The sequence below is a fragment of the Pristiophorus japonicus genome, chromosome 5, assembly GCF_044704955.1.
Source record: "Pristiophorus japonicus isolate sPriJap1 chromosome 5, sPriJap1.hap1, whole genome shotgun sequence".
NCBI classification, from domain to species: Eukaryota; Metazoa; Chordata; class Chondrichthyes; family Pristiophoridae; genus Pristiophorus; species Pristiophorus japonicus.
In genome coordinates, this window is record NC_091981.1 from 215,376,634 (window position 1) to 215,390,323 (window position 13,690).

At 47.1% G+C, this 13,690-nt stretch overlaps 1 protein-coding gene across 4 annotated transcripts in view; it reads left to right on the forward strand.

Moving 5' to 3' along the window:
* Positions 1 to 13,690, forward strand: part of krit1 (KRIT1 ankyrin repeat containing) — an 88,213-nt gene that overhangs the window by 26,037 nt on the left and 48,486 nt on the right. For all 4 annotated transcript variants that reach the window (XM_070881311.1, XM_070881314.1, XM_070881312.1 and 1 more), the window contains 4 exons: positions 5,543 to 5,786; positions 7,033 to 7,148; positions 8,319 to 8,462; positions 12,490 to 12,646. In XM_070881311.1, coding sequence (XP_070737412.1) covers positions 5,543 to 5,786; positions 7,033 to 7,148; positions 8,319 to 8,462; positions 12,490 to 12,646 — 661 coding nt within the window. The remainder of the gene's footprint in view (positions 1 to 5,542; positions 5,787 to 7,032; positions 7,149 to 8,318; positions 8,463 to 12,489; positions 12,647 to 13,690) is intronic.

Sequence of the window (13,690 nt, forward strand, 5' to 3'; positions counted from 1 at the left end):
TCTCCTCCCCCCCCGCTCTCCTTCCCCCCCCCTGCTCTCCTTCCCCCCCCCCCCGCTCTCCTTCCACCCCCGCTCTCCTTCCCCCCCCTCTCTCCTTCCCCCCCCTCTCTCTCCTTCCCCCCCTCTCTCTCCTTCCCCCCCCTCTCTCTCCTTCCCCCCCCTCTCTCTCCTTCCCCCCCCTCTCTCTCCTTCCCCCCCCTCTCTCTCCTTCCCCCCCCTCTCTCTCCTTCCCCCCCCCTCTCTCTCCTTCCCCCCCCTCTCTCTCCTTCCCCCCCCTCTCTCTCCTTCCCCCCCTCTCTCTCCTTCCCCCCCCCTCTCCTTCCCCCCCTCTCTCTCCTTCCCCCCCTCTCTCTCCTTCCCCCCCTCTCTCTCCTTCCCCCCCTCTCTCTCCTTCCCCCCCTCTCTCTCCTTCCCCCCCTCTCTCTCCTTCCCCCCCCTCTCTCCTCCCCCCCCCCGCTCTCTCCTTCCCCCCCCGCTCTCTCCTTCCCCCCTCTCTCTCCTTCCCCCCCCTCTCTCTCCTTCCCCCCCCTCTCTCTCCTTCCCCCCCCTCTCTCTCCTTCCCCCCCCTCTCTCTCCTTCCCCCCCCTCTCTCTCCTTCCCCCCCCTCTCTCTCCTTCCCCCCTCTCTCTCCTTCCCCCCTCTCTCTCCTTCCCCCCCCTCTCTCTCCTTCCCCCCCTCTCTCTCCTTCCCCCCCTCTCTCTCCTTCCCCCCCCTCTCTCTCCTTCCCCCCCCTCTCTCTCCTTCCCCCCCTCTCTCTCCTTCCCCCCCTCTCTCTCCTTCCCCCCCCTCTCTCTCCTTCCCCCCTCTCTCTCCTCCCCCCCCTCTCTCCTCCTCCCCCCCTCTCTCTCCTCCCCCCCCTCTCTCTCCTCCCCCCCCTCTCTCTCCTCCCCCCCCCCTCTCTCTCCTCCCCCCCTCTCTCTCCTTCCCCCCCCTCTCTCTCCTTCCCCCCCCTCTCTCTCCTTCCCCCCCTCTCTCTCCTCCCCCCCCTCTCTCCTCCCCCCCCCCTCTCTCCTCCCCCCCCGCTCTCTCCTTCCCCCCCCGCTCTCTCCTTCCCCCCCCGCTCTCTCCTTCCCCCCCCGCTCTCTCCTTCCCCCCCCGCTCTCTCCTTCCCCCCCCGCTCTCTCCTTCCCCCCCGCTCTCTCCTTCCCCCCCCGCTCTCTCCTTCCCCCCCCGCTCTCTCCTTCCCCCCCCGCTCTCTACTCCCCCCTCCTCTCTCTCCTTCCCCCCCTCTCTCTCCTTCCCCCCCCTCTCTCTCCTTCCCCCCCCTCTCTCTCCTTCCCCCCCCCTCTCTCCTTCCCCCCCTCTTTCCTCCTTCCCCCCCTCTCTCTCCTGCCCCCCCTCTCTCTCCTTCCCCCCCTCTCTCTCCTTCCCCCCCCTCTCTCTCCTTCCCCCCCCTCTCTCTCCTTCCCCCCCTCTCTCTCCTTCCCCCCCCCCTCTCTCTCCTCCCCCCCCTCTCTCTCCTCCCCCCCTCTCTCTCCTCCCCCCCTCTCTCTCCTCCCCCCCCTCTCTCTCCTCCCCCCCTCTCTCTCCTCCCCCCCTCTCTCTCCTCCCCCCCTCTCTCTCCTCCCCCCCTCTCTCTCCTCCCCCCCTCTCTCTCCTCCCCCCCTCTCTCTCCTTCCCCCCCCCTCTCTCTCCTTCCCCCCCCCTCTCTCTCCTTCCCCCCCCTCTCTCTCCTTCCCCCCCCCTCTCTCTCCTTCCCCCCCTCTCTCTCCTTCCCCCCCCTCTCTCTCCTTCCCCCCCTCTCTCTCCTTCCCCCCCCTCTCTCTGCTACCCCCCCTCTCTCTCCTACCCCACCCTCTCTCTCCTACCCCACCCTCTCTCTCCTTCCCCCCTCCCTCTCTCTCCTTCCCCCCTCCCTCTCTCTCCTTCCCCCCCCCCCTCTCCTTCCCCCCCTCTCTCTCCTTCCCCCCTCCCTCTCTCTCCTTCCCCCCCTCTCTCTCCCCCCCGCCTCTCTCTCCTTCCCCCCCCTCTCTCTCCTTCCCCCCCCCTCTCTCTCCTTCCCCCCCCTCTCTCTCCTTCCCCCCCCTCTCTCTCCTTCCCCCCCCCTCTCTCTCCTTCCCCCCTCTCTCTCCTTCCCCTCCCTCTCTCTCCTTCCCCCCTCCCTCTCTCTCCTTCCCCCCTCCCTCTCTCTCCTTCCCCCTCCCTCTCTCTCCTTCCCCCCTCCCTCTCTCTCCTTCCCCCTCCCTCTCTCTCCTTCCCCCCTCCCTCTCTCTCCTTCCCCCCCTCTCTCTCCTTCCCCCCCCTCTCTCTCCTTCCCCCCCCTCTCTCTCCTTCCCCCCCCTCTCTCTCCTTCCCCCCCCTCTCTCTCCTTCCCCCCCTCTCTCTCCTTCCCCCCCCTCTCTCTCCTTCCCCCCCCTCTCTCTCCTTCCCCCCCCTCTCTCTCCTTCCCCCCCTCTCTCTCCTTCCCCCCCTCTCTCTCCTTCCCCCCCTCTCTCTCCTTCCCCCCCTCTCTCTCCTTCCCCCCCTCTCTCTCCTTCCCCCCTCTCTCTCCTTCCCCCCCTCTCTCTTCTTCCCCCCCCTCTCTCTTCTTCCCCCCCCTCTCTCTCCTCCCCCCCCTCTCTCTCCTTTCCCCCCCCCTCTCTCCTACACCCCTCCCTCTCTCTCCTTCCCCCCCCCTCTCTCTCATTCATACTGCATTTAAGATTTTCTTATTTTTAAAAATCTTAAGATCTATAAAAAAAATTTAAATTACATTTTAATAAGTAGAAACTTTTGCTTCAAAACTATTAACAAATGTTAACAAAATTGGAAAAAAGATCTATTCATTCACATTTTCTTTTGTCTTTTTGAACATAGCACTATTCAAACTTCCCAAATAAAAATAACATCTAAGGGGTTGAATATCATCATTTAAAGACCCTACACATAATAAGGTCCTTTATATTGTATTGCATCAAAATTGCAATACAGAAACAGGTATTTGCCCAAACCGGTCTGTGTTGGTGTTTATCCTCCACATAAGCAGTTGATCTATAACCGTGTGTCTGCTCCGTTCCCATATCCCTTTATTCCCCTACCTGAAATCGCCAATCTAACCTATTAAATTTTGACAAGGTCTTTGCTTCAATAACTAAAACTAGAAGTGCATTCCACACCCTCAGAAGTGTGTGTGTGTGATTTTACCCCTCAATCACTATTTTTATCTACTCTGTCCCATCCATTCATAATTTTACTCATCATCATAGGCAGTCCCTTGGAATCGAGGAAGACTTGCTTCCGCTCCTGAAGTGAGTTCTTTGGTGGCTGAACAGTCCAATACGAGAGCCACAGTCTCTGTCACAAGTGGGACAGATAGTCGGTGAGGGAAGGGTTGGGTGGGACTGGTTTACCGCACGCTCTTTCCGCTGTCTGCGCTTGATTTCTGCATGCTCTCGGCGTTGAGACTCGAGGTGCTCAGCGCCCTCTCGGATGCACTTCCTCTACTAAGGACGGTCTTGGGCCAGGGACTCCTAGGTGTCAGTGGGGATGTTGCACTTTATCAGGGAGGCTTCGAGGGTGTCCTTGTAGCGTTTCCGCGGCCAACCTTGGCTCGTTTGTCATGAAGGAGCTCCGAGTAGAGCACTTTCTTTGGGAGTCTAGTGTCTGGCATACGGACTATGTGACCTGCCCAGCGGAGCTGATCGAGTGTGGTCAGTGCTTCAATGCTGGGGGTTTTAGCCTGAGTGAGGACGCTGATGTTGGTGCGCCTGTCCTCCCAGGGGATTTGTCGGATCTTGCGGAGACATCTTTGGTGATGTTTCTCCAGCAACTTGAGGTGTCTACTGTACATGGTCCATATCTCTGAGCCATACAGGAGGGCAGGTATTACTACAGCCCGGTCGACCATGGGCTTGGTGACAGTTTGAAGGGTCTGGTTTTCAAACACTCTTTTCCTCAGGCGACCGAAGGCTGCACTGGCACACTGGAGGTGGTGTTGGATTGCATCGTCGATGCCTGCTTTTGTTGATAGGAGGCTCCCGAGATATGGGAAGTGGTCCACTGTGTCCAGTGGATCTTGATGACCTCTCTATCGAATCACCGTAATCTCCTCTGTTATAATAATAACAGCCTCAGACCCTGAGCTTGGTTGTGCCTTTGAACTTCCCTGATTTTAACTGCTCAACCATTGGTGGAGCTCTGGAACTCCCTCCTTAAACCTCTCCGCCGCTCTACCTTTTTTTCCCCCTTTAAGATGCTCCATAAAAACCTACCTTTTGACCAAGCTTTTGGTCATCTGCTGCAATTTCTTATGTGGCTCGGTGTCAAATTTATTTGTTTTGTCGTAAAACACTCCTGTGAAGCGCCTTGGGATGTATTACTATGTTGAAGGCACTATATAAAGATGTTATTGTTGTTAAGCACTACAGTTTGTTCCACCTCCCTCGCCTCTCATGATCCTTACGCTCTACCACGTCCCATCACAGGTTTCTTTCTGGGATAAACCTCCCCCCTTTTAGCCTCTGCATTGAATGAATCCACATCCATGGTGATTTCAATCTCCATCTCAACTCACCTTGCCCTTTGTCCTCTGATATCACTATCGTCCTGTCCTCCATCAACCTCTACCTTCACATAAACTCTCCTACGCATATTTATTTTTTAATTCTTGGGATGTGGGCATCGCTGGTAGGGCTAGCATTTATTGCTCATCCCTAGTTGCCGTGTGAAGGTGGTGGTGGGCCGCCTTTTTGAACTACTGATAGCTGTTTGATATAACTGAGTGGCTTGCTAGGCTACTTCAGAAGGCAAATACAAGTTAACCACATTGATGTGGTACTGGAGTCACATAGGGCAGACCAAGCAAGGATAGCAGGTTCCCTTTCCTAAAGGACATTAGTGAACCAGTTGGATTTTACTTGTACGAGCTTTTTATTTCTATATTTTGAAAACTGAATTCAAATTCTCAAACTGCCATGTTGGGATTTGAACTTGCAATTTTTGGATTATTAGTTGACGCCACTGGATTTGTAGTCTAATAACATAATCATTACACTGGTATGCATATTCATGACCACTCCCTCGATCTTGCCACACATGGCCTCTCTACTCCTATAGTCTCGATCACAGATCCCTCTTCAACCACTTTCTTGTATTCTTCGCCAGCCAAACCACCCCTCCCACCACCCGCACCCTCTGCCACCCCGCCCCGCCTTGCATCTCCACTTTGTTCAGTGTTTCCCAAGTTGTGAGCTAGCTGACCTTAATTGGAGTGGTGATAGAGCTACTGGACATGGTTTCAGCCCCCTGGGTTAGAGAGCAGAAAATCATCTGGGGTTTCCACTCAAGTCATTTTTGCTGAACCTATCCATTTGAGTGAAGACAGGATTAGGATTGGGCTTGGTTGTGACACCCCTACCAACATACATTGCTAAGGCTCACATATGAATAATAGACACTTGGGCATGGTACCAGAGGGTGCTTGGCATCTATGGAACTGTACCACAGCAGGAGTATATGCTCTCGGGAGTGGGGGGGAATGAATAGATTTTTAAAAACCCTGTTGAAAATCATTTACTTAAATTATGTTTTTTTTCTTTTAAATCTCTTGCTAATATCTTTACAGGTGGTTGGCAGAGCAGCACACCATCTCTCATGCAATTCCAGGTCTTTTTAGGCCATCTCCTCTTGACCGAATCAAATCTTGTGTTGCAAACCCTGCTTACATCAACGAAATGGATCAGTCTGAAAATACATTGCATGTGGGTTACACCGCTCTAGAAATAAAAAGCAAAATGTTGGCGCTGGAGAAAGCTGACCTCTGTATCTACAATCCTCTTTTTGGATCAGACCTACAGTACACAAATAGGGTAGGACCTCAAAACACTATAATCTAAATCTACTGTAAAAAGAAATGTTGTGGTAACTGCCATTTTTCAGTCATTCTGACATAAGCTTGATACTGTGTTTACATTGGCTTCTGAAGTCATCCTCATCATAGGCCTCCTTCTGAAGTAGGTCACCATGAATACCTCGTTCACCTGAGGTACGGTGAAGAATTTTCAACAGTTTCACTGGCTATTAGTCCAATTAAAAACCAGAAAATATGTGCAGGTTGCCTGAAAAGCATAACAACGCTTAACATAACATGTTATGTTGCGGCTTTCTGAAAAAAATCTTTGATAGTTATGCTGAAGAGAACATACTGTTGTGTTTGGTGTACGGTGCATAATTATTTTCCACAAAGAGAAATAAAAGAGGTTTCAGTGCTGGTAAATTTTGAAATCCGATGTGAACTTGCCATGGTGACACTGTACAAACCATGGCAAGACAAGGAAGGGCTTTCATGGTTACTAGTTTTCTTGCAAATCTGATTTTGCTTTGCCCGGAGCTGTTTATATTCCCATTTGTTCTGGCTGAGCCTTTTGTTGCTGTAGCTATTTGCATGACCTTTTGTTTCTTTAGCAGTCTTGTGCTAATGCTTTTCTCGATTACCTGATGGAGATGAACTTTTACATCATTTAAACACATTTTTCCCCTCCTCCAAACTTTAAAAAAAATGCGTGCATCTCTTTTATTTTACAATTCTAAAGAAGGGCCCTGTCTGAAATTTTGATTTGTTTCCATATCTGCTAACTGATCTGTGTTATTTGCAGCATTTTCTGTTTGTGTTTGAACAGATTATCTGGTCATTTGCAAACAAAATTGCACTCAAAATGGGAAGCACTCCGGTTTCCAGAAGATAGAACTGGACACAAGAACCAGTACTTAGCATGCACATTTTAACTAGTTTATGTCACTTGAATTACAGGCAACATTTTAGAAATTAATATAAAATAAATAGAAATAATGAATAGGTGAGTTTTGTAGTGTTAAAACACATCAAGAGTTGCAACAAGTCCTCATTCAGTAATCCTTTCATCGATCAGGGTTGTAAATGTAAAGAAGCACAATGTCAATTTTACTTATTACTGATGTGAAATCATAGGAACTAAAATATAATTTCTGAAGCTGCATTTGACTACTTTTTGAAATTGTGTGAGCTGATTTCAGTCATTCTGAGTGTGAGGTGGTAAATATGTTAATTACCTTTATTTTTGATGGTTCTGCTTATAGGTAGATAAAGTGGTTATAAACCCATACTTTGGTTTGGGTGCTCCTGATTACTCCAAGATACAGATTCCAAAACATGAAAAATGGCAGCGTAGCATGAGCAGCATCATGGAAGACAAGTAAGTATAGAAGCAAGTGTTCAATTTCTTTTGAATATCTTGCATTGCTGAAAACATGTTTGGGACCTAGGTAGATATCCTCTTTTAATATGAATTATTGTTCGCATTGACATTTAAAAGCCAACATGCTGCACATCTGAGCTTCAACTGTGGGTCACACAGCATGAAACTAAGATCTATATCTGCAACTTGTTGGTGGCAATACTTTGCTCAACTGTAGTTTTGTGGAATGTGTGGATGAAATTTTGTTGCAACATCTGTACTGAAATGTTATAGTTTGGCTGTGAAAAAAAAAGTTTTTTATGTGAATGTAAAAATAATTTAGTCTGCGTGGAATATATGGTATGACTGGCTAACTGAATTGTTAAACATCCCCTTTTGTGCATGGCATTACCCAAAACATATTAGAATCCATTTTCTGGAAATCAGTGAGCTGTACTTTATACTAGCTGGTATGAAATGTTGGTAGAGTGAGCAGGAGGGGACAAGTTGTTGGCATTATAGAGAGAGACAGAGTAATGATAAGCTAGTTGTCACTGAGGAAAGCAAAATTGTGGTGTAGAGCAACTTATACTATACTTGTATGTTCTACAGGCCAATTTAAGAGTGGATGACGCATGTAAAGAGATGGACGAAAGATCCATTATTTTAATGAGCACATAACTGAAGGAGTGTTGCATGGTTGGAGGTGGCATCTTTCAGATGCGATGTAAAACTGAGGCCCTATCTACTCCATTATTAAGATGGATGTAAAACATCCTGTGGCACTTTGGAAAAGAGATGAGGATTTCGCCTGGTGTTATGGCCAGCGTTTATCCCTCAACCAATTATCTGGTAATTTATCTAAAACAGATTATCTGGTAATTTATCTCATTGCTACTTGTGGGACCTCACTGTACAAAAATTAGCTGTTGCATTTGCTGACATTACAATAGTGACAATTCAAAATAATTTCATTGGCTGTGATGCATTTTGGGATATCCTGAGGACATAAAAGGTGCTATGTGTGCCAGCTCTTTTTTAAGTGGGGAAAAGTTACAAAGGTTGAAAAGAAACATTTACTGATGTATAAATTATTGGAAAAAAATAATAGATTTGAATTATATACATTTCTAGTGACCATTTCATTTTGAAAAGGTATTAATATGAATTTGATTTCTCCCACTTTAGGGAGCGACAGTGGGTGGATGATTTTCCCCTGCATCGTAGTGCCTGTGAAGGTGATACACAGTTACTGAGCAAGCTTCTGGATAGTGGCTTTTCAGTTAATCAATTGGACAGTGATCACTGGGCTCCAATTCATTACGCTTGTTGGTAAGTTTTTTGGCTTCAATATAAACAAATAATCTTTTTTTAATCATTTTCCATCACTAAAGCATGTTACATGATTCTATCTCAATCTAGTTGTTAGCATGTAAAGCCATGAATATAGTGTATCACTGATTTTTATTTCTCTCACTTGTGCAGTGCATGGTTTCTCCATAGTACAGGTACAACATCTGAAATCCAGCAACCTTGGGACCAAGACGGTGCCGGTTTTCCGATTTTTCCGGATTTTGGATCTCGCTGTTGGCGCTCCTCGCCGCTCATCGATCCACCAATCCTCGCCGCCCGCTGGTTCTCGCCACCAATCCTCGCTCCCCGCGCTGCGTTTTTACCGGTTTCCTCATCCCTCACCGCCCAATGTTGCCATCTTGGCCGCCTCAAAAATGGCCGGTTTTCGGATAATTCCGATTTTCGGACAGCTGGATTTGAGACGTTGTACCTAAAGTATGTTTAAATTAAGGGATTCATGTTCGTGTCACAGCTTTTGATGCTGCACATTGATTCTACCATAAAAGATTACCAATCCTGTTTGTATTACAAATATTGACTTTCTTACTGCATTTAAACTAGACCAATTATAGAAATTTAAAGTAGTCTGGTTTTCTCGGCTTGCAAAGTATTCTTTCGGTTATTAACTTCCATATGCTGCAATGACTGTTGGCCGTCTGATTTTTGCCTTTAATGAAAACTTAACATCTGCCCCAATATCCACCTATGGAGACCACAAAAAGTGTTTAGTTTAGTTTCTGTGGGCCCAAATTTGCCCATGAGTTGCTCACTTTTTTTTGGAGCAACTTGATTTTTCTGGAGTATCTTAAAAATCCCCATTCTGCATATTTAATTTGCGCCAGTGTCAGTGAGTTAGTTAGGATTTTTTTTAGTTTAGTTTTTTTTTCAAAAGGGGGTGTTACCAGCCATCTACACCTGTTTTGGCCATATAAGCCAGTTTGGACAGCTAATAGTTGCTCCAAGCTAACTTAGGCCAGCGTATGTGGCCACTTGTGGCTGCACAGAAAACCTTTGCGGAGAGTTAAGAAATCAGCGCAGGTAAGTACTTAATGACTTGACGAGAGAATGTGAATAGGATCAAACAGCTATACAGGACTGACAAACTTCACAAAGTTCATTTACTAAACAACAGAAGCATTCATGGAAGCTTGAACTACAAAAATAAAAGAAGTAAAGAGACAAAAGATATTTACATAATTTTTTCAAAATATCCAAATTTCCTGCTCGTAGGAAAGTATTTTCATCAACAGGGCTAAGGAAAGTCTTGAGTAAGCTCACTAAAATTACTGGCTACACAATTATTACCCCCCCCGCCCCCGCCTCCCCCCCGGATCAAAACTCTCCTCCTTCCCCACACCCCCCCCCACCCCCACCCCATCAAAACTTTCCTCTCTCTTCCCCCCCGGATCAAAACTCTTCCCGCCCCCCCCCCCCCCCCCACCCCGATCAAATGTCTCCCTGCACCAACCTATTTCTTGTAGCCCTCGGCCTGGGATAGGGGCGGGACGCGTTGGGTCCCACACTGCTGCCATGCATCATCACAATTATGCGAGGAGCTACTGCACATGCGGACAGCTGCCGGCACTCTTTTAGGCGCAGGGCCCTAGCTCTGCCCCCCAATGGGTTGACTGTGGATGGGCAATGGCAGACATTTAGAGACCGCATGGATGAATTACAACAATTCCTGTCTGGCGTAAAAATAAAAAAGGGAAGGTGGCTCAACCGTGGCTATCTAGGGAAATCAGGGATAGTATTAAAGCCAAGAAAATGGCATACAAATTGGCCAGAAATAGCAGCGAACCTGGGGACTAGGAGAAATTTAGAACTCAGCAGAGGAGGACAAAGGGTTTGATTAGGGCAGGGAAAATGGAGTACGAGAAGAAGCTTGCAGGGAACATTAAGGCGGATTGCAAAAGTTTCAATAGGTATGTAAAGAGAAAAAGGTTAGTAAAGACAAATGTAGGTCCCCTGCAGTCAGAATCAGGGGAAGTCATAACGGGGAACAAAGAAATGGCAGACCAATTGAACAAGTACTTTGGTTCAGTATTCACTAAGGAGGACACAAACAACCTTCCGGATATAAGAGGGTCTAGTAAGGAGGAGGAACTGAGGGAAATCTTTATTAGTCGGGAAATTGTGTTGGGGAAATTGATGGGATTGAAGGCCGATAAATCCCCAGGGCCTGATGGACTGCATCCCAGAGAACTTAAGGAGGTGGCCTTGGAAATAGTGGATGCATTGACAGTCATTTTCCAACATTCCATTGACTCTGGATCAATTCCTATCGAGTGGAGGGTAGCCAATGTAACCCCACTTTTTAAAAAAGGAGGGAGAGAGAAAACAGGGAATTATAGACCGGTCAGCCTGACCTCAGTAGTGGGTAAAATGATGGAATCAATTATTAAGGATGTCATAGCAGCGCATTTGGAAAATGGTGACATGATAGGTCCAAGTCAGCATGGATTTGTGAAAGGGAGATCATGCTTGACAAATCTTCTGGAATTTTTTGAGGATGTTTCCAATAAAGTGGACAAAGGAGTACCAGTTGATGTGGTATATTTGGACTTTCAGAAGGCTTTCGACAAGGTCCCACACAGGAGATTAATGTGCAAAGTTAAAGCACATGGGATTGGGGGTAGTGTGCTAACGTGGATTGAGAACTGGTTGTCAGACAGGAAGCAAAGAGTAGGAGTAAATGGGTACTTTTCGGAATGGCAGGCAGTGACTAGTGGGGTACCGCAGGGTTCTGTGCTGGGGCCCCAGCTGTTTACATTGTACATTAATGATTTAGACGAGGGGATTAAATGTAGTATCTCCAAATTTGCGGATGACACTAAGTTGGGTGGCAGTGTGAGCTGCGAGGAGGATGCTATGAGGCTGCAGAGTGACTTGGATAGGTTAGGTGAGTGGGCAAATGCGTGGCAGATGAAGTATAATGTGGATAAATGTGAGGTTATCCACTTTGGTGGTAAAAACAGAGAGACAGACTATTATCTGAATGGTGACAGATTAGGAAAAGGGAAGGTGCAACGAGACCTGGGTGTCATGGTACATCAGTCATTGAAGGTTGGCATGCAGGTACAGCAGGCGGTTAAGAAAGCAAATGGCATGTTGGCCTTCATAGCGAGGGGATTTGAGTACAGGGGCAGGGAGGTGTTGCTACAGTTGTACAGGGCCTTGGTGAGGCCACACCTGGAGTATTGTGTCCAGTTTTGGTCTCCTAACTTGAGGAAGGACATTCTTGCTATTGAAGGAGTGCAGCGAAGATTCACCAGACTGATTCCCGGGATGGTGGGACTGACCTATCAAGAAAGACTGGATCAACTGGGCTTGTATTCACTGGAGTTCAGAAGAGTGAGAGGGGACCTCATAGAAACGCTTAAAATTCTGACGGGTTTGGACAGGTTGGATGCAGGAAGAATGTTCCCAATGTTGGGAAGTCCAGAACCAGGGGTCACAGTCTAAGGATAAGGGGTAAGCCATTTAGGACCGAGATAAGGAGAAACTTCTTCACCCAGAGAGTGGTGAACCTGTGGAATTCTCTACCACAGAAAGTAGTTGAGGCCAATTCACTAAATATATTCAAAAGGGAGTTAGATGAAGTCCTTACTACTCGGGGGATCAAGGGGTATGGCGTGAAAGCAGGAAGGGGGTACTGAAGTTTCATGTTCAGCCATGAACACATTGAATGGCGGTGCAGGCTAGAAGGGCTGAATGGCCTGCTCCTGCACCTATTTTCTATGTTTCTATTTCCTTCAACCACCTATTTTGCCTATTTTTAAATATTTGCCATCTCTGCTTCAATATTCAAGAAATAAGAGTAATGCAAATTATAACCACTCAGCAAAGCATTTTTTGCATTTACATAAAACATTTTTTTCCAAATATGGAGAAGATTTTAGTATAAGGAGACCAAAATTGTATTTAAGCCTATAAAGTGAAAATAATTGAATATAATGTGTTTCATTTTTTTGCATTTTTCTTCCACCCACAATTTACTTTGTAGGTATGGAAAGGTTGAAGCTACCCGGTTCTTATTAGAAAAGGGAAAGTGTAATCCCAACCTTCTAAATGGACAGCTCAGCTCCCCACTTCATTTTGCAGCTGGTGGAGGACGGGCAGAGATTGTGCAGCTCCTACTGCAGCATCCTGAGATTGATCGGGTGTGTTTCAGATGATTTCTTAGCATCTTCTTGTTCAAATCCTCATGCAAAATGGAGTTTCAAACCTTGATACTTGATTGTGTTTTATGCCTTTTTATTATTTTGAAGCAGATTTTCCATACTGATCAGGACATTGTCATTTGCTGCTATTAAAAATAACACCAGTTTTATGAAGACTGGCTGATATTTTCTCATTGCTATTTTAAAAATACTTGCAAATTTGCAACCTTACACTGAAGTATTTCAAGACTGTGCCAGTGCTGAAAATTGAGTCTGTTCAGATTTTTCAAGCTTCATTAAAACATAGTTGCAGATATCGTTGGGAAAATGCTGGAGTCCATTATTAAGGAAGGAGTAGCGGAACATTTGGAAAAGCATAATTCAATCAAGCAGAGTCAGCATGGTTTTATGAAAGGGAAATCATGTTTGACAAATTTGCTGGAGTTCTTTGAGGATGTAACGAGCAGGGTGGATAAGGGGAACCAGCGGATGTGATGTATTTGGATTTCCAGAAAGCATTCGATAAGGTGCCATATAAAAGGTTACTGCACAAGATAAAAGTTCACTGGCCGCTCCCCATAACCCTTTATTCCCTTATCGCGCAAAAATCTGTCTATCTCTGCCTTAAATATATTCAGTGACCCAGCCTCCACAGCTCTCTGGGGCAGAGAATTCCATTGATTTACAACCCTCTGAGAGAAGAAATTCCTCATCTCAGTTTTTGATTGAAATTTGAGGGCCGGGCAAGAAACTCACTGTGTATCCCTTTATTCATCGTCGGCTTCCAGGAGCCATTTTCAAAAGTTGAGGCTGTTTTAAATCGTTCGCATCTGCTGCTCTGACCGGGATCTGTCTCCTGGGATCGAGATATTTTATTATTTTCCAGAGAGGGCAAGCGAGTGGATTAAAAATATTTAACCGGGAGGGAGAGGTCCGAGTGGAAAGAGCAGTCCAATGTTATAAAATATGCAGAAAGGAATCCGACCAGCTCTGGGGAGAGTCTCGCCTGAAATTGGGGGTTTACTGGTGGTGGAGTGATGGCGA